Source organism: Suncus etruscus, chromosome 1, assembly GCF_024139225.1.
Source record: "Suncus etruscus isolate mSunEtr1 chromosome 1, mSunEtr1.pri.cur, whole genome shotgun sequence".
In the NCBI taxonomy this organism is placed as follows: Eukaryota; Metazoa; Chordata; class Mammalia; order Eulipotyphla; family Soricidae; genus Suncus; species Suncus etruscus.
The window spans coordinates 106,813,498-106,834,911 of NC_064848.1; the positions used below are offsets into that span (position 1 = coordinate 106,813,498).

General features: G+C 29.8%; 1 protein-coding gene across 1 annotated transcript in view; it reads left to right on the forward strand.

Moving 5' to 3' along the window:
- The window catches only part of CACNA2D1 (calcium voltage-gated channel auxiliary subunit alpha2delta 1), a 394,888-nt gene that overhangs the window by 328,052 nt on the left and 45,422 nt on the right, over positions 1 to 21,414 (forward strand). Inside the window, exons 13-20 of the mRNA XM_049776752.1 lie at positions 2,648 to 2,726; positions 3,357 to 3,406; positions 4,679 to 4,768; positions 8,551 to 8,622; positions 10,510 to 10,584; positions 10,751 to 10,825; positions 18,782 to 18,853; positions 20,448 to 20,519. Of these exons, the coding sequence (XP_049632709.1) occupies positions 2,648 to 2,726; positions 3,357 to 3,406; positions 4,679 to 4,768; positions 8,551 to 8,622; positions 10,510 to 10,584; positions 10,751 to 10,825; positions 18,782 to 18,853; positions 20,448 to 20,519 (585 nt within the window). The remainder of the gene's footprint in view (positions 1 to 2,647; positions 2,727 to 3,356; positions 3,407 to 4,678; positions 4,769 to 8,550; positions 8,623 to 10,509; positions 10,585 to 10,750; positions 10,826 to 18,781; positions 18,854 to 20,447; positions 20,520 to 21,414) is intronic.

The window sequence follows — 21,414 nt, forward strand, 5'->3', positions numbered from 1 at the left end:
ACATTGAAAATAGTTAACTATTTTGAAAATGAACAGAGAGAGAACAAAGTTTGGTGTTTTAAAGATGTTTTAAGATTAAAATTATCCAACACAATATACATTTCAGCCCAGTCCTAATCATAAATTCCTTGATTTACACAACTTCTTAGGGTTCCATGTAGTGAAAACTATGGGAGCTACTTAAAACTTGTAATACAAAAAAATAAATCAACCAACTATAGTTGCTGACTAAGTCAACTATTTATTTGTACTATTTGTCAAAATAATCACCCTGTGTAGCTTTTAATTTAGTGAAATTGCTTGCCTTTTCTGATGTATGAATAAATATAATTCATTTAGCTTTATTCGTTTACTTCTTTTTACTGAAAATGTGCCATGGAAAAATGTTTTCTTATAGCATTATTGTTGTAACAGGAAAAACAGTACAAATAGTATTTTAAATAGAAATTTTGAAATACGTTTACAAATATTAGTTATAAATGAGAGAACTCCATATGCTTCTATGTAAGCATTTGGGTGTTTTCTTTGTTCTGAATTCATATGACCACTATTTACGATTTGGCAGTTAAATAATTATTGATAGAGTTGTCAACCTACTTATATTTCCACTGTAGGTGTAAGGTCAACTTTGTAAGAAGTAACACTACTGTGAAATATCTAAACAGCTCTCTAAATGACAAAACTGTAAATTTATAAGAATGAACAAGTAAGGCTTCTTTTTGAGAGGGTGAAAAAGAAAGAAAATGAATCTCCATCTTCTAACATTTACCTGGAACCAATCCTTTGTACTTAAAATCTGAGGTGATTAAAATTCAGATGGTTCTACTAAATGCTTCTTGCATGACCAGTGAAGGCAAACCTGGACGACTTAAGGGTAGTTCACATAAAATTTTACAAGTTAAACTGCAACATCCTCAGTATATATATATATATATATTAGTGCAGGAATTGTAATGGTGTGATATCTGTGTGGCCAAGACCAGTAAAAGAACAGAGAACAGATGTCAAAACTCTTTTGAGGTTTGTATTCTGAGATTATGTGTAAAAGTTGAAACAGACGGAACAATTAGAAAATGTCAATTCAAATAGACAATTGACATAAATTAGAGAAAAGCTTGTAACAGTTCTAACTGTAACATAAATTCACAACAGAATAAGTTTCTTTATGTTTATCTTCAGGAAAAAGAAAAGGTATAATTTGTAAAATTTGTTTGCTTGGGTATTTTTGGATAATATATGAGTTCAAAATTTTATCAAAGCTGTTCATGGCATTGAATTTATCTTCTATATTTCATAGAATTGTTAAATATTTATATTACTACTACTTATCACAGTTTGATTATTAAATATTTGTATACTTTAGAGAAAATAGTTAATATTCTGATTCTTCTTAAAATCTTTAGTTTAAATATATAACTATTATGATAGTATCTTATACAAAGTAAAGAATATAACATCCTCTGGCACATCCAAAATATATGCTAAATTAAAATAAATTTGTGAAATTAATGAAACCATCTCTAAATTTTAGTGCTCTAAACTAAAGTAAAAGTTAGCTAAAAGTTAAAATGATAACCTCTATGGATATTGATAACCAAATGTTTTTGAAATGGGGAGATTTTTGCAATTCCTAGTTATGTGGGTAATATACAATATTAGAAGGAAGTGCACCCACCTGAGATTCTCACATAGCTTATTACTTTCCCGATGATATTTCTACTGGTAGGGCTGGCTTGATGCTTTGGTGCTAAGATCAGTGGTGCAATATTTGAGATAGAGAGGATAGCTACTCAAAGACTACCTAGATTGCACCAGCTGATCTGGCTCTGGGCATTCTCAGGATCTGGAACATGCTAGGCATGTGGTCTACTACTTGAACTCTCTTCATGATTCCTTAATACTTGGTTGATTTTTTTTATGTAAAAATGGGTTTTATTTGTACATTCTGAAGGAAAGTGAGTGGTTAAGTGGTACAATCCCCAGAGAGTACCAATACACACATATCCTATTGTAAAATAATGAAAGCATGTGTCTCTGTTTTCAACTCAAGAGGGGAGATGTGGGCAACAAGTGAGCAGGCACCATTTATGTAAACTGGCAATACACATGTGCCTAGATGGTATGTTTTAATAAAATAAAACAGATGATGTAGGATATGTCCTAAAAATTACATTATTATTCCTGATAAATTGGTCATTATCATGCTAAGCTGGAAATAATACATGGTACTTAAGTCCTACTTTTTTGGGCAGAGGACCACATACAGAACAACTCAAGAATTACTCTGGGCTCTCTAATCAGTAATCACTCCTGGCAGGGTTCAGGAAATTCTTGGGGGTGCCAGGAATGGGACTTAAGTTGATCTCATATAAGGCAAGTCGACTACCTTCCAGTACAACCTTCCAGTTCTACTATGTCTCTGGTCCCACAAGTGCTACTTTTTATATAACTGAAGTCTGTATTTATTGTAAATTTTGTAGTTTTCCTTATGCTGTCCTAAATGCTACACTTGCCTCATTTTCCTTGCCACATAAATCAATTAATAGATGTTCTAATTTATTTTTAATTGAGCTTTTTTTGTTTGTTTCGTCATTCAATTCAATGTTTGTATTCTTACACGTGTTTTTATTTTTTTCCAATTTACCAGGTCCGTGTATTTACATTTTCAGTTGGTCAACATAATTATGACAGAGGACCTATTCAGTGGATGGCCTGTGAAAATAAAGGTAACATCTAGTCTTGGCTATAGCTTATTAGAAAGAAAAGTAATTTGGCATGTCATTTCTGCATTTTAACTTTTAAAATAATCTAAAGTGATAAAATCAGAACTTAAGATGCTGAATGTGCTTTCTGTAGAGAAAATACACATTCAACTCGACACTAGTTGTACAGATATAAATATTTAAACATCTAATCATATTTCACATTCATAGGGAATATAGTTTTTGAAGCTTACTAAATTATATTTATCAAGTATAACATTGATTACCAAAAAGTGCAAGAATATCTGAATTTTGTGTAACTAAGGCATAAGAAAGTATGACACTATGTATATTTTCCCTCTCTAAATGATTACATAAACCTATTTTAAACCTCTTTATTTAAAATGTACCTAGATTTCTATAACTCTGATTTTGTGTACTATACCATATTTTGTCTATAGTAAAAATATGATGCTCTTTGAAGTTTTGGAAAATTTTAATTATTAGATATCCATCATCATGCAGCTTTAATAGTTACACAATAAAATTTGTAATGATACCAGATTCCCTTCTGCTTTATAGAAATGTAAAATTTATCTTATACTCAAAAAATGGGACAAAATTTCTCACATAATATGTATACATATTTTTCAGGTTATTATTATGAAATCCCATCCATTGGAGCAATAAGAATCAATACTCAGGTATAGTTATTTATAACTTGTTTCTTCAAATAATATTTTCTACTTTTAAACTAAATATGGAGAAAATAGAAATTCAAATACTATACCTATTAGTATTTCTGTAACAAAATAATAAGTATCATAATAATTATTGATTTTTTTGGTAATACACCAAGTGTTTTTTACTTCCTCAAACATACAAAACAGATAAAGAGTGATATTTTTCTTCTCAAATATTAAAAAACTCAAAAGAAAGAAAAATCAAATTAAGTTTATTTCTTCTCATACTACCTAATATAAGCTTGGCTTTAAGGTTTAGTGTTAACTGTAGGAGTTAAAACTTTTGCCTTATATGCAGCCAAACTCAGTTTAAGCCTAGAAATTCATAGTCACCTAAGTAATTCCAGAATTTATCCCCATACCAAATTAGTTTTAAACAATTAGTTTCAACAAGTCATAGGTAGCATATATAAAATTCAACAATAATTGATGTGGACAAATTATACAGGAAACTCACCATAATTTAGATGCCTCTTAAATAACCTCTATAGATCTATATACCTATTTAAAATAAACTTAAAAGAAGATGATTTTTTTAACCTTTTACTTGACACCTTGACTCTTTGATACTTTGTAGACTGAAGGAATTAAATCACTTTAAATTTATTTTTAAAATTCATAAATTATAATTATAAATAATTTAATTTTTAGGCTCAGGATATACAAAAGAGACTGTCAAATTGGCATAAATATCACTGTGTTTGTGGAAATGAGTACTGAATATGTTGAAATGAAACAGCAGCTGAATTTGAGTCTGATGTCTAGAATTGGCACAGAATTTCATTTATTTTTTGATTTGTTTAAATGTGCTTTTGAATGTAGGCCAAAAATCTGTGATATGTAAAGAAAATATGTAGCTGCTTTATTATTTCAATTTCATACAATTCCATCCAGTAAATTACAGAAACTTAAGGATTTTAACTTACAAAAAACAATTGACATAGAATGTATTTCACTTATCATTGGCTGTACCTCAGTAAGATATTTTGATTTTAGTAGGAAAACAACTGGATAGATATATTGCATAAATAATATAAGTCTAGTAATGTTGACTCAAAATATGTATACATACCCTTTATGGAGTACCCAAAGAAGGAATCAAGAAATCATATATTTACTCTCAATGATTTGTATTTCATATGAATTTTGAATGTTAGATTTCTTTTCTATGAAGATATCATTCTTTAATGTAGCATTACTGGTTTTCAACCAATTTTTATTTCTAATAAACAGGAATATTTGGATGTTCTAGGAAGACCAATGGTTTTAGCAGGAGACAAAGCTAAGCAAGTTCAATGGACAAATGTGTACCTGGATGCATTGGTAAGAGGTGGCTATTCAACCAAAGTTTGTCATAATAAAAACACACAATTGATTTCAAATTTCTTTCTTCATTTCTCATTTTTTTAGCTTCTGACACAATTTACATCACAATTCTTAAATTTGACTATAGATAATTATTATAAAAACCAATATTATATGTATAAAAGAATCATAAATGTAGTTATTTGTTTGTACATTGAGTATGGTAAATGACCGTTAAGGCAGCCTGGAATCTTGCCTTTATGGCATTACACTACCTTTTTTTAAATCTTTATGTAAAATTTGAAAGGTCATAAGAATTAGTACCTGTTACTTTACATTTTGAGCAAAAATTTAAGGGAAGTATTTTTGTAGTATATTTCAACCAGCACAAGTTTATGTGACCACTATAACCTATAGAAAACCTGGTAAATTGCTTATACTTAGATGGGCACAATATTGTTCAATCCTGAAAGCAGTATTCTCTTTTTATTAAGATTGAATTTTAAAGGGCCGGAGAGATAGCATGGAGGTAAGGCGTTAGCCTTTCATGCAGGTCAGTGGTTCGAATCTCAGCATCCCATATGATCCCCTGAGCCTGCCAGGAGCGATTTGTGAGCATAGAGTCAGGAGTAACCCCTGAGCAGTGCCGTGTGTGACCCCCTTCCCAAAAAAAAGATTGAATTTTAAAATTCAACCCCAGAAATACACGGAAAAAGCTCATTAAGTTTATAAAGTCTGATATGAAATAATAAACATTTAAAATTTTATTTATTATTTTTTAAACTTTTAACTTTTCCATTTTACTTCAAAGTTTTAATATAGGAATATCTTAATATTTTAACGCTATGATTTTTAATTGGGGTAAATTTTTATCAGAAATGTTATTTTGGGGCCGGTGAGGTGGCGCTAGAGGTAAGATGTCTGCTTTGCAAGCGCTAGCCAAGGAAGGACCACCGGGCGTCCCATATGGTCCCCCCAAGCCAGGGGCAATTTCTGAACGCTTAGCCAGACGTAACCCCTGAGCATCAAGTGGGTGTGACCCGAAAAATCAAAAAAAAAAAAAAAAAAAAAAAGAAAAAGAAATGTTATTTTAAAATAATCTCTAGATTTATTTAATTGTATTACTGTAGCAGAAAGAGGTACTACTGTTATGTAATACATAAAAGTTATGGGTGGGTCTAAATATTTTCTACCCTCAAATATGCAACAAATGGTATTATTGGCTTAAATATATTCAGTAGGACTGAAGAAGAGTCTTGCTTAATATAATTTTCCTTTGTGACTGTGAAAGTTAAAATATTTATTATGTTTAAAACCTATAAGCTCAATCTTAATTAGAAAACGTTTTAATGATTTTAGTAATGTTATATTTTACAAATAAATCAAAATGCAAAGCCCTGTAAAGTAAAAGCTTATTGAATAACCCTTCTCCCTACTTGGGTTCAATTTTATGCTGATAATACTTTTCTAAATGCAATGATGAACTCAAAGAGCAAAATGCAATCCATTTAGAATTACTTATCATTTGGTTCTTGTAAAATAAATATATACAGGAAGTTAGAAGAAAAAAGACACTATTAGCATCAGTCTTGCATGCTAAGAAAGATTAAATGAAGCTTGCTTACCTCAAGCTCTAGCTAGAATTACTGTCCAGTGTGCCTTTTTGACATTACATATTTATTTAAGGTTACACGGTCATCTAAATTTGTGGTCAAATGTTTCTCTTTTCCAAATCTACCACAGGACAGAGTATGATAGGAATAGCCAGTAATTATGCTTTGTAATTTCTGTGACCAGGAGTTCATTAACCAGCATATTTGCATTATGGTAAGGTTCTGACTGATAGCAAAAAATAGCATTAGGGAGAAATTCTATTTCTAAATATTCTGTTCTATAATTTGAAACGAAAAAGGAAGACATGAAAGACTGTTCACTGGGTGTGTAGAACATTGAAAAGGGAAGGAGCTTCTAACATTTTTAAAGTTCTTATAATATCTGCATATAGAAGAATCAAAATATATGGTGGTCAAATGAACAGTAATATTAAGAAAGAAAAGATAAACATATTCCAAGACAAAATGTATATAATAGAATGAGAAAACATGGGAAAGCTCTCAAAATTTTTAATAAAACATTTATTTAGGTAGAATAACGAGTGTTAAAAGATGGTGAAATTTAATTTGAACATATGAATCAAAATAACCCTCCTGCAATTGATGAGAAGTGAAAGAAACCATACTATGGAGGTGAATTGTAAAAGTTGTAGCAATGCTTCATATATTAAAGGAATGGTGACTTTTGGAATAGAGGAAGAGTAAAGACTGGGATAATATTTTGAATAATTAGTATTTGGAAGAAAAGTTGAAGTTCTTGGTGTAAAAAAGAGCATCAAAACAAAAAAATAAAAAAGAGCGTCATAAAAATATTTTAAGTTTTAAGTAAAGGTCAAGGTAAATTCATTTCATGAGAGTAGAAATATTGCTATCATTTTTATTCTCTAATGATTTTGTAGAACCTAGGAATAGTTTTATTTTTGTCTTTTAAATAGAGAATTTTAAAAGTGCACACTAAATGATTTATTCAAGATTTTGTTTTATGTGCTCAAAGTCTAAGTCTAATATCTCATCTTAAGATATATATCAGCATTTTAAATTATGGTGTGTTTATAATTACAAAATATCTAATTAAATTTTATCTATATATCAACTATCATTTAAATGATGCATATTTCTAATAGCTCAAATAATTAGTTCAACAAAATTAATCTCTTTAAAACTGTTGCTTAATGCTTTTAGGAAATTTAGCATTATGAATATTAATTTGTATATTTAATTAATGATTTCATTGTTCAGATTTTTTTTGCTTAGAACTAGTTAGAGAAAATATGTGTATCATTCTGCATCCAACGACATATATTTGTATACAGCAATGTGCTGTCTTATGTACAAAACATTTATATGATTCTTCTTCATAACTAACTCAGTTTTCCCTTGTTTTACAACTTTCCCTATTACTATTATAAATCATTATCTCAGATATTTTCAGCATGTACTGAAATATGAAGTTTCTGGAATTTGAGTTTCTGGAATTTGAGCAGAGATTGTGAAATTTGGATAGTGGGGCCATTAGTCACATAAATATTGCTAACAATTGTTTAGTGTGGCAAATTTAAAAATTTTAATAATATTTTCAAAAAGTAATTCACAAAGAGATTTTGTTTAAAATGTACCTTTTCAACAAGTGGTGAATGCATGTTTACAAACATATAAGTTCCTGGGGATGGCCAATAATTTGTAAAAATTATCAGTTTATTTCATATATCTTCTAAGAACTCTGTAGAACTGTCATTATACCATACTTCTATCTGACTAGACTTTCATATTTGATGCTTGTCAGTATCCTTTATGACTTTGTCAAGAAGTGTTATTTTAACAGGTAATTTTAAAGCAATTTTTTCATTTGAAATATTTATTTACCTAGAATATCACAAGATATTCAATAACATATTTTTATAATGTTTTTCTATCATATTTTTATTTTGCTTGATTTAATACTTACCAGTTGAAGAAATATTTTTGTATAATTCTGCTTGTCGAGTGTTTCAGAGGCTACTAATTAGCTCATTTTTATATTGAATATATTTTCAGTGAAATTTTAGAATATACTTTCAAGATAATATACTAATCATCTGTTATTTTGCTAAATAACTATTAAATTCAGTGTTGCATATTAAAGACCAAGGCAGTTTGACAAAGTTTTATTATAATTTAACTTGTTTTTTTCTCTGAATCTATTTTTAGGAACTGGGACTTGTCATTACTGGAACTCTTCCGGTCTTCAATATTACTGGCCAAGTTGAAAATAAGACAAAGGTTAAAAGCTGATGGATATAATTAATAATAATAAATGATAAACTACCAATTTGAAGCATAATGTGGATAAGATAATTCTACAAGAAAAAAAAAATATAAAGTAACTTTCCTGTGAGGCCAGACTGAACTAGCAACAGCTGCCTGTCTGATAACCACCTGGGAAAAAGGAAATACAAGTCAATTTCTCTGTTTCCCTAGAGCCAAGATTCAACTTAACTCTATTTAAATATGACCTGATGAGAACACAAGTTCCAACTGAGAGTAATTGCATGATAAAGAAACTATGTGCATATTTTTAAAATGCATCCAATATGCACATGGAATTTAGAAAGAAAACAAAAAAAAACATTATGTCAATACCAGGTGTATATATGAGAGAGAAAAACAGAGACAGATCATTTCTCTTTAAACACATCAAACAATAATTGTTGATTTCACTTCAGTTTAACTTAATGATGATTTGATTTAATTTGGATTTTATTTTATGTTTCAAAAAATAAAATATTTTATAGTATGGATAAGGTTATCAATGTATTAAGATATTGCTACCATAAAAGTTCTGAAAATAATGTTAATTTCTTTTTAAAATACTTTTAAACTTAAATCAGGAAAATGTTAAGAATACAAGGAAAATTGAGACTTTTTAAAAATTTAACAACTTTTTAAATTTTGCTTTACATTACTACATTGAGGGTAATTTATTTTTAGTTTAACACTTATATTTTATAATTTTTATGTATATTTTATTGTTTGATCACAGAAAGTATTGGTTATTTCCCTTTGGAAGAAAAGTATTATTATTAATTATCTGTGTATTTCAAAAACTGAAGCTCTTATTTTTTTAAACTGTAGCTCTTAAAGAAACAGTTCTACAGCGTCTTATATAAACTGTCTGAGATAATGCTTTGATCTGCAGATATATTCACAGAAAATGAGCCTAGTCTTTTTTCAGGGAGTGGGGAGTGGTGCTCAGGGTTTACTCCTGACACTGCACTCAGGAATCTTTTTTCTAATATAATTTTTATTTTAATCATAGTGGCTTACATATCATTGACAGGCTCAGAGGACCATATTTGGTATAGAGGATTGAACTCAGATTGACAAATATGTAAGACAATCTCTACCCTCTGTACGCTTTCTGCCTCTAAAAAGCATATTTTTAGGTAGAATTTTCCTACATTATATTTAATAACACAATGTTTTCAGAGTTTTATAGTAACTACAGATTTTGCTTTATAGTTTTTATGATACGATTATTATTTTAAAATTTCTATTTAAAACAAAAATTTCTGATGCTAAATTTTGATATTAAGACACTGAAGATAGATATTACATTCTACCTCATAAAGTATCTGTACTCTCCTGTATTTCCTAATTCAGATTTTATCCCTGTACTATGTCTGACACCTCAAGCACTGCCATGTTATTCTTGAGCACAGACAAGAAGTAAGCCCTGAGCACCAACAGATATGGCAAAATAAATACATAAATAAATAATAAAAATAAAAAGTGGAAAATCAAGGGGGCACAGAAAAATTAAAACAAAAGTAAAATTAAGACACCTGAAAAATCAATCTGCATTCACAAACTCAGCTATATCTGTTGACTTAGTAACAACAGTTTTGATAAACATTATGAATAATGAGTAGAAGAGATAGTAATTTTTATGCCTTTTATATTTTAACTAAAATCTTCAAAATTATATTTTTAAGATTAGCAATAATAATGATATAGTCCTGGGAATACATTCAAATGAAAATCTTAAAAATATGGAATACAAATATGTAATACAAAAATATGTAATACAACTGCATAATGAATGCTTATATACTTTGTTAGAAGGAAATGGGCAATTTTGGAATAAAATAATTTTTTTTCTGTCTGTAGAACCAGCTAATCCTTGGTGTGATGGGAGTTGATGTATCATTAGAAGATATTAAAAGACTGACACCACGTTTTACAGTAAGTGGCATTTTTTTTTCTTTTTGGGGGGACAAGGAAGTTAGCATCACACAGTGATGCTCTGCCTCTATACCTGGCTAATTGTATATTTGACAATTCCTTTTTTAAGAATGTAGATTTCTGATTATGATTAATTGATTTATAAGGCATTTCAACTGTTTTGCAGCTGTGCCCCAATGGCTACTATTTTGCAATTGATCCTAATGGCTATGTTTTATTACATCCAAATCTTCAGCCAAAGGTAGGTATCTGATTTATTTATAGTGATTAGTGTTTAAAAAAAAAAACAGTGATAGAGATCCTTATTAGTTCGTCTTTTCACAACCAATTACATAACACAAGAAAGCATTCCTGAAATATTAATTCAAGAGAATAGCATTGCAGTTTATGAGATGTAAAGGTGTACAATCGGTTTGTTGTTGTTGGTGGTGGTAGTACCAATTTTGTATGCCAATATACTATCCAATATTCAGCTTTTCAGTTTTAGGAATTGCATATTACTTCTTGTTTTGAGTTTAAAATATCTTGCGTGGAACTTTGAAACTATAAGGTAGTCAGAGATAGCAACCAGATGAGTTTGAACCTGACAGAATAAAATGTTATTCTGTGCTTTGGCCAACATTTTCCATCATGGTTTTCTTCTGGCAGTTATCTGCCTTTCAGAATATTCCTAGTTTTAGTCTTTCCTATAAAGACATGTTTAAATTCATTAATGGAATACATAAATGGAAAGTGTTTATTCATCACTGAGATTACTCATCAGTGACTGATGGGGCACACCTGGAAATAGTCAGGCTTTCTTTTGGATCTACTCAAGGATGAACCCTGGTGGGGCTTGGGATCTATAGAGGATGCCAGGGATCAAACCCAAGTTGTCTTCTTTAAAGACTGGACTATCTCTGTGGTCCCCAGTGGGTCATTACAAGACCATTCTTCCTAAATTTCTGTAATATTTTCCCCTTAAAAATTTCACCCCTTGAGGCCAAGAGATAGCATGGAGGTAAGGTGTTTGCCTTGCATGCAGAAGGATAGTGGTTCAAATCCTGGCATCCCATATGGTCCTCCGAGCCTGCCAGGAGTGATTTCTGAGTGTAGAGCCAGGAGTAACCCCTGAGCGCTGCCGGGTGTGACCCAAAAAACAAAAAAACAAACAAAAAAAAATTCACCACTTAACTCCTTAAGGAATGTATAAGAGTGAAAATTTGCCTTATTTAATTTAAATATTGGTTCCTATGCTTTATTATTAAAGATATAAATGTGGTACAGACACTTTTTTTTTTTTTTTGGTTTTTGGGTCACACCCGGCGATGCTCAGGGGTTACTCCTGGCTGTCTACTCAGAAATAGCTCCTGGTAGGCACGGGGGACCATATGGGACACCGGGATTCGAACCAACCACCTTTGGTCCTGGATTGGCTGCTTGCAAGGCAAACGCCACTGTGCTATCTCTCCGGGTTTTTTATTAGTTTCTATTACAGATTTTTGTGTGTTTTTGTGTTTTGTGAGGATGTTCAGGATTTATTTCTGATTCTCAAAACTATCTCTGATGCCTATATTCATATTTATTTTATATGAATGTAATTTCTATGATTTAATTATATGTAATATTGTTGTAATTAAATTCAAATTTATATATTTATATGAAATCCATCATTAATTTTATATTTATTTTTATTTATATAAATCTACCATTTAGGATTATTTGAAAAACGTTTTTCTTTTTCGATTTTCTTTTCTTATTAAATAGAATATATTGTTATTTTACATTCTTTTAGCTGACTCCTAATTTAAACTAAAAGTTTAATAAGATTCATAAAAATACAAAAAATATGAGTTAAGCACCTTACTAATCATAGAGTATTTATTTATTTATTATTATTAGATTATTTATTATTCTACATTACTACCTATTTTCACTTAATATTTTATTAAAAACAAATACTCTTTAGAGTAAGAAATGCCTTAAAATTCAGTGCATAGTTTTGCTGAAATTAATTTTTATACACTAACATCTTATGAATTGTCATCATTGACAGTTTTCTATTTTCTGGGTAGTGGTAAATGCTTATGGATATAAAATACATAAAATTTTATAAAAGTACAACTTAAAAATTATTTAAAATGTGACAGATATACAGTATCTAGTTTACTTAAGAAATGAATGAATTTTAGGGCCCGGAGAGATAGCACAGCGGCGTTTGCCTTGCAAGCAGCTGATCCAGGACCAAAGGTGGTTGGTTCGAATCCCGGTGTCACATATGGTCCCCTTCTGAGCAGACAGCCAAGAGGAGTAACCCCTGAGCACCGCCGGGTGTGGCCCAAAAACCAAAAAAAAAAAAAAAAAGAAATTAATTTTAATTATTTTATAATAAATTTATAAATACAAATAGAAGACCACTATGTTCCATAGTATAAATTGTTAATTTACAGGGTAAAGTCTCAATGTGTCTATGAATTCTTTGCTAAATGCCCTGTATTTTTCAGAAAATGAAAATATTTTAGCATAATTCTGTAATTTGTAGAAGATATCATTATAAAGACCAGAATATCAGTAATTAATCAGCAATTACATATGTAACTTTCTAGAGTCTTGTCAATTTTTTTAAATGTAGTATCTACTATGAAAACATTTTGACAAATAATAAATTAGATGTCCTGTTTTATTCCAAAGTGCATTTTACCTTTTTGATGACAACATTATATGTTAATGAAGAAATAAAAGTTATGTAGAGTCTACATTTCATAAGTCAATCATATTGATATGGTTGAATATTTATTAGTTCCCTAAATACAATCTTAAAAATCATTTTAGAAGCTAAGGGCATACATTTCAAGGGGTTTACTTTAAGAATTAAAATCTGCTGTATTATTTTTATTCTAATACTGGTGAAATATAGATTTTAAAAATTTCTATTTTATCTTTTTTTATATATTCTGAATTAAACCATCATTCCTAAATACTTATTCATATCTTGGCAAAAACATTTTGCTAAAAAGTTTTGAGCATTATTACTGGTCTGGCATTTTTTTTTTATGTAAAAATTTGTTTTAAACTCTTTGACATATGAACTCTCTGACACTTGTTCCTAATCAAGGAACTACCTGACCAAAATTGATGAAGGAAATAGAACCCTTACCTCTTGTTGATGTGCAGTATGATTATTTACCATATTTCTGTTGCTTCAGCCTATTGGTGTAGGTATACCAACAATTAATTTAAGAAAAAGGAGACCCAATGTTCAGGTAACTGTGAATGAATTTAACAGAACCTTCAAATCTGCTGAATCATTGCTGAGATTAAGCTTTTCTTTCTAAAAGCATATAATTATTGCTGCCTTTCCTGACATCGAGCTTCCAGAGCATGAGGTGGAGAGAAACATCATTTTTCAATAAGCTGGAGCAAAATTATTATTAATGGCAGAAGTTATGCTTTTGCTAACTATAGTTTGCTAGCAAATAGTAATGATATTTAACAATTAGGATAATCATAATGAGATGGCTTCTGAAATAAAGTTGTTCAATATTGTGAAATTAATGCCCAATCCACATTATCTAACTATTTGTTGATAAAATTAGTTTCTAAGTTAAAAAAAAACATAATTCTTATTTGATAGCTTCTATAATCTGGAAATTTAAAGCCAGCATTTCAGCATTTTAAATGTTGTCATTTTGGAACTTTCATTTTGAAAAGTAGGAAAACTTTCCTTCAGTGATTAAAAATGTCCAAAATTGAAAGTAATTGAAAGTATAATAAATTTTTGCCTGCCTGGAAATCAAAAGAAAAAATATATGTTTAATATAAAATATAAATACTATTCTATGTTTGCATGCTTCTTTGCACACACTAAAAGTAATTAGCAAAAATGAAAATTCCTATAATTTAATATAGTTTACTAAAAGAATCTCAAAATTTCAAATGAAGGACAGTGGTTTAACACTTACTATATATTTCTATCATCACTTTTGTAAAAGTTAATGGAATACCGAAGAGAATATTATAATTAGAATAGAAAATTAAAGTTATTCATTACACCCAGTTCTAATAAGAACTAATAAGTTCTATTGATAACCAACATTGTATCATTGAATGGTTCACAAAACCCAAAAATCCTTAGATTCTTTATTTAAATGCATAGTTAACTATTGTAATTCTTATTTTCTACCATGACACTATCTTTACCTTAGAAAATCAAATATTTTATCTATAAGGTATATCATAATATATATTGATTCTTGACTCATCTAAATTTTTAGACATTTGGCCAAAGCAGAATTCCAGATTTCTGAGTGGTTTTTAATTAATAAATTTAAGTTTATTCTAAAATGCAGATTCATCAAATGCTTTAGTGTTCTATTAGTACTAGAATTCTTAGGCAATCCAAATTTCATGCTGTTTTATCAGTCTTCCTATCTTTTATGTTTTCTGTGAAAGTTAAATTATATATCACCATTTTCTTGGTGTTTAAATGATTTCATGTTACTTCTTTGCATGATTCTTGTGTATTATCTTAAAGTAGTATATTATCTTAAATTTTCTAGTCATACACATTTTAGTATGCATTAATTTTTAGTAGTATGTCTTCAGAAATCACATGTAAACATTACGATGTAGTTTAAAAACAACAACCTGAAAATGGTTTGTTATTTTTTAATTTTCTTTTCATTAAAAATTCTAAATGGCAAACTAGCAAACTCACTCTAAATTTTTGGAAATTTTTTGAATTTTATGTTATTTATAATAATGCTAATTATATCCATTTAAATAATTTTAGCATTGTTTTCTGAACTTCATTTTAATTCCACTAATATTGTGGTTATATTCAGGTTATATTCATTCCATTTATACAAAATAAATATATACCTCAAATGAAAGTATTGGGAATGTAAGGACTGGATTCTGGTTCTCAAATTTCTTATGGTGTATTATTATAAAATACTTTTTATTAGAAAAATTATCAGCAAGATTGCCATTTAAAACTTAAATGTCATGCATTTGATTTTTCTTTTATGATTTCATTTTCTTCTCTGTGTCTTTGTATGTTGGATTGGGACATGATCTTCATATTGACAATTCTTCCTGATAATGCCTCCTCCATGCATGCTGTTTGGGTGTGGTCATGCTATGCATTATCCATTGCATGTAAGATGATATTATTTATGATTATATTTTGTTTTGGTTATTTTGACATTACTTTACAGTGTTTGTTAAAAGTTTAATTCAGATATCTTGACAGTTATTTTTAATGAACATTTTTTACTTAAGCAATTCTAGATAATGCTAGTTTTAGAATAGTCTTTAGTTGAGACTTTCCTGGAATATTTTAACAAGGATTTTGTTATTTTCAATATTGAGTTTATATAAAGTATGTTGAATTTGGAATGAGTAGTTCTGTGGAGTCAATAAGTACTGTCCCTAAAAATAGCTCACATCTTCATCTATTATACAATCCTCTAGTTATTTCCAGGTACAGAAATAAAAGGTGGCGCTAGAGGTAAGGTGTCTGCCTTGCAAGCGCTAGCCAAGGAAGGACCCTGGTTCGATCCCCAGGAGTCCCATATGGTCCTCAAAGCCAGGGGCAATTTCTGAGTGCTTAGCCAGGAGTAACCCCTGAGCATCAAATGGGTGTGGCCTCAAAAAAACAAATAAAAAAAGAAAAAAAAAGCAAGAAGGAAGGAAGGAAGAATGGAGGGGGGAGAGAGGGGGGAGAGAGAAAGAAAGAAAGAAAGAAAGAAAGAAAGAAAGAAAGAAAGAAAGAAAGAAAGAAAGAAAGAAAGAAAGAAAGAAAGAAAGAAAGAAGAAGAGAGAGAGAGAGAGAGAGAGAGAGAAAGAAAGAAAGAAAGAAAGAAAGAAAGAAAGAAAGAAAGAAAGAAAGAAAGAAAGAAAGAAAGAAAGAAAGAAAGAAAGAAAGAAAGAAAGAAAGAAAAGAAACAAACAAAGAAACAAACAAAGAAAGAAACAAAGAAACAAAGAAACAAAGAAACAAAGAAAGAAAAGGACTTCTGTTTTTAAAAACAATTCCAGAAACAATGACTCTTCAATAGATGTACAGTTATCGTTGAGATTGTATTTTGTGGAGGTGTTTTATTTGTGTGAAACAAGATGTTTTTATTGAAACTTAGTGTGAAGAGACAGAAAGATAGGTGTTTCTGAGAGTACATGAGTTTCACCAGAGTGGAAAAAGCAGGCATAGAGACAAGCACGTAAGATACATATTCAAGTGAGAACATGAGTTTAAAAAGCAAATAAGGGAATATATTTTGAAATTGTTTAAGAATTCCTGTTCTCAAAACCATCAAGATCAAGAGCGTTCATTGATTAAATGGAATTGAAGTTTTTATTTGCTTCTGTTGGAGTTCACGCCTGGCTCTGTGCTCAGAGGCTCAGCCTGAAATGCAGCCTCTCCCTGCAATGCAGTTTGGGAACTGGGACTCCTGTCCTGACCACAAATACATGCTAGGCAAGGAGCCTCAGGCTTTTCACTATCTCTCCATATCAAAACTGTTTCTTAAAGGGAAGCTTTGAAATATTTCTATCATAGTTAAAAAGTGCATATATGCCATCTATACCATATCAAGCAGTACCTTACAATGATTGATTTTAATGCACTTTGTTTTCTTTCTTATGGAGTCATACCTGGCAGTGCTCATGGTTTTCTATTGCCTCTGAGTTCAGAGATTACTCCTGGCAGTACTTGGGAACTATAAGTAGTACTGAACTCAGACTGAGTTCCAGGGAAGCACCTTCTTCACTGTACTATTGGCCCCAAATTACAATCCACTTTAGTTATTCTTATTCCCTTAAAATAATGTTTAAATAGTGACAATCTATATTTTGGGAGACTATAAAACTAAGATCATTTAATATTTAGTGATCTTGAACTAACATAAAATTTTATTTCTTTCTCATTAATCATATCTTGGTAGTATTTATATTAAAAATAAACCTCTGTTTTCTTGAGTTTTACAACTGAAAAATCGTATATGCTGTAATTTTGAGTTTAAAAATAACAGTTCTTGCAGACTTATTGTTCTACTGAATATAAAATTCTACTGACTTACTATATGTCTAGAAAGTATTATAAGAAAATATGTTTTTAATTCACCGAATCTTCAATTTATGATTGAGAAATTTGAAAAATATCACATGAACTAAATAAATCATCTCTCATGTTCTATGGAATATTTGATCCAACAAGGAAAATAAGTAGACAGTAACATAATCAGGTATATATACATAGATTTGTTTTGGGGGGCAATATCTGGTAATACTAAGGACTTACTCCTGACTTTATGCTCAGGAATCATTCCTGGCATGGTTCAGATGACCATATCAGGTTCATGGGATAAAACGCAGTTGGCTTTGTGCAAGGCTAGTGCCCTACACACTCTGCTATCTCGGAACTCCTAAATCCTATTTCATTTTTTGTTGTTTGTTTGTTTTCTGGTTTTGTATAGTGCATCCCAGATGTGCTAACCTCTGGATTTTTCCCAAATTTGGGAAACTCAACTACATAATTTGTGGTAGTGGGGGAATGTTTTTGAGCTCTCCCTTGATATTTCTGTCTTAATAGATAGAATTGGGGGGGGGGGTGTTAAAAAAGTAAAAAAAAAAAAAAAAGAGTGAGAGAGAATTAGAACTGGAGAGATTCTACAGTGGAAGAATGCTAGCCTTGCATATGGTTGACCCAGGTTCTACCCCCTGCTCCATATGGGTCCCTGAGCTCCACTATGAGTGCTCCACCTGAGTGCAGAGCTAGGATTAACCCTTGAGCATTGATGAATGTGACCCCAAAAGCAAAAGGCAAAATAAAATAAAATAAAAAATAGCATTTCCCTCCAGTAATGACATATTTAGAAAAAAAACAATAAAAGTGAATAGTGTTTTTGTTGTCAAATAAGTGATACATATAGTTATATTCATCATTTTTCATCCTAACTAAGGTAAATCAATTGTAAATATTATTTTTATTAATTTTCATGATCTTGTGATTATACATGTAGCATTTAACAAAATGGAACTATTAAGCTATTATTTTATCACATTTTATTTGATGTTTTAACTTACATATTATTTATTATCTCAAAATAATTATGAAAGAATTTTCTTAATGTACCTTAGGTGAGTAACATAAAATTATTTTATATATAGCACCATTTTATAATATTTTATGTGCTTAATTTTCTTTCTGTGTATGTAGAATCCTAAATCTCAGGAGCCAGTAACATTGGATTTTCTTGATGCAGAGCTAGAGAATGATATTAAGGTGGAGGTAAGTATAATCACTAGATCTAATTATTACCTTTTGGTGGGATATCACTATTCATCTATCCCACAGGTATCTATTGAATAACTTAATTAGATTAGTTTTAATCTTAGATACTGAGTACATAAAGATGAATGTTATTTTTAATGCTTCGAGATCCTGAAATATCTTAGATTTAAAATCTTCCATATAAAGTGAAAGAAGTATCTTAAGTTGAATTGACCAAATTTTTCTCTTTTCACAAATATAGTTTAATTATTTCAATAAAATTAAAAGTTTATAATTTAACAGACAAAAATGATAGAATAAGGATATAATGTTGAAAGATGAGTTGTAGGAGAATCAAACATCCCAAATATCCAGTAAATGTAGAGACAAGAGAAGCTACCAAGTTTGTCTTAGTACACTTTGCTCCAAAAAAATTTTTTTTTTGGTTTTTGGATCATGCCCAGTGATGCTCAGGAGTTAATTCGGGCTCTGTGCTCAGAAATAGCTCCCTGCAGGCACAGGGGACCATCTGAACCACTTTCTGTCCTGGATCAGCTGCATGCAAGGCAAACACCCGGCCGCTTGTGCTATCTCTCCACCCCCTCAAAATATTATATTTTAAAACCAGAATCAAATGTCACTTCCTCCAAAAGGTCTTTTATAATAATGAGAATAATAGTAATAATATTATACTGTATTTGTCATGGAACCAAGAATCTTCCAAATAAGTATATTAACCTTTTTTTTTTAATTTTTTATAGTAGATTGTTTTTAGAGTACCAAAAAAATTACATAACTTATTTGTAGTCACTCAGATGCTGGTAGCAAAACTAGAATTTAAACCAGATTCTTAGCTAGAGATTTTTTTTCAATTTCTATATGTCATCATTCCTCTTATCTGTACCAAAAACACCATTTCAATTTTATAGCTTGTCACAAGGAATTTTAATTAGTGCTTGATTTTTATATTTTACTCTATGTATTGTAGAAAATATTTTTCTTTATATGTTATTAACAAATATTTCTGATGAAGTATAATGGTGATGGTATTATATAATGATAAAAAAAATCATCTTTTTTTTTTTTTTTTTTTTTTTGGTCTTTGGGCCATACCCGGTGATATTCAGGGCTTACTCTTGACTATGCGCTCAGAAATCGTTCCTGGCTTGGGAGACCATATGGGACGCCGGGGTATCGAACCAGGGTGTATCCTGGGTCAGACGCGTGCAAGGCAAATGCCCTACTGCTACACTACCACTCTGACCCCGATAAAAAATATCTTTAATTTCAGTCAGTTCAGTATTATTTAATATCACTACTAAGCAGTACAGTAATATTAACTATCTCATAAGGTTAATTTATCCATTTTAATTTAACACAGTAAAATTTCACGGTCGAATTTTTGTCGAAGTTGTATTTTTAATTTTGTTAACAGTTCAACACTTAAAAATTATTGCCAAAGAACACCTGAAATTGCTGGTAAAATTAGTTGCCTACTTATTTTTAATGTCTGTTCTAAAATACCCAACTCTTCAAAAACTAATTTTTAATAATCATACTTTTATAGGCCAGTTGATTTCCTTCAATAAAACAAATGTTTCATTTTTTTCAGATTCGCAATAAAATGATAGATGGGGAAAGTGGAGACAGAACATTCAGAACTCTGGTTAAATCTCAAGATGAGGTAAGAATTATTTTAGAATTATTTTATATTCAGATAATATACAAAGTAGCACACACAATATGGATATATAATAGTTGGTATCAGTAACTTATTTTTGTTAATGTCGTATTTATTTATAAAACAGGAACTTCTCTAATAAACAATATTTCACTATTTTTTATAGTACTCTTCTTTTCTTCAGAGTAAGATATCAGTAAGATATTTATATCTTTTTCTTCTTTTGTTAAAATATTGTTATTAATATTACTTAATGTGATATTACATTATTAAAAATATATTATCCTAAATTTTATTTTGTGTCTGTGTGTTTTATGATCATAAGAAATAAAACACAAGGCCTGAGAGAGTACATGGGGTAGGGTGTTTGTCTTGATATCCAAGAGTAAGCCCCAAGTACTAGTTGTGATAGAAAAACAAAATGAAAACAAACTAAATAAAATAATATTTTATATATGTTAATTTAAGTTATTCCAGTTGGACAAAGTTGAAAATATTTAATCACTTTTATTCAATCAGTATGTAGATAAGTATGGTTTTTAAGTTTAATATATATTTTTTAAAAAAGTCTTATTTACTTGTTCTGGTATGATTTGTATTGTATAAAAATTTGTGAACATTGTAGTATAATTACCTTGCATTTAAATCTGAAAATATATCATGCAGTAAAACAGCCATCCTCATCTATCACTGACTCAAGTACATAATAAACAAATACTATTTTTTGTTTACATTAAAGAACTCTTATATATGAGAATTATATCTATTATCAGTGATATCAGGGATAGCAGTACTATGTTTGAGAGTTAGGATATATAGAGAAAAAATATGGAAGCTCAGAAGCCTGGAAATTTTGTATGAGTTTTTTTATGTATACACACACACACAGACACACACA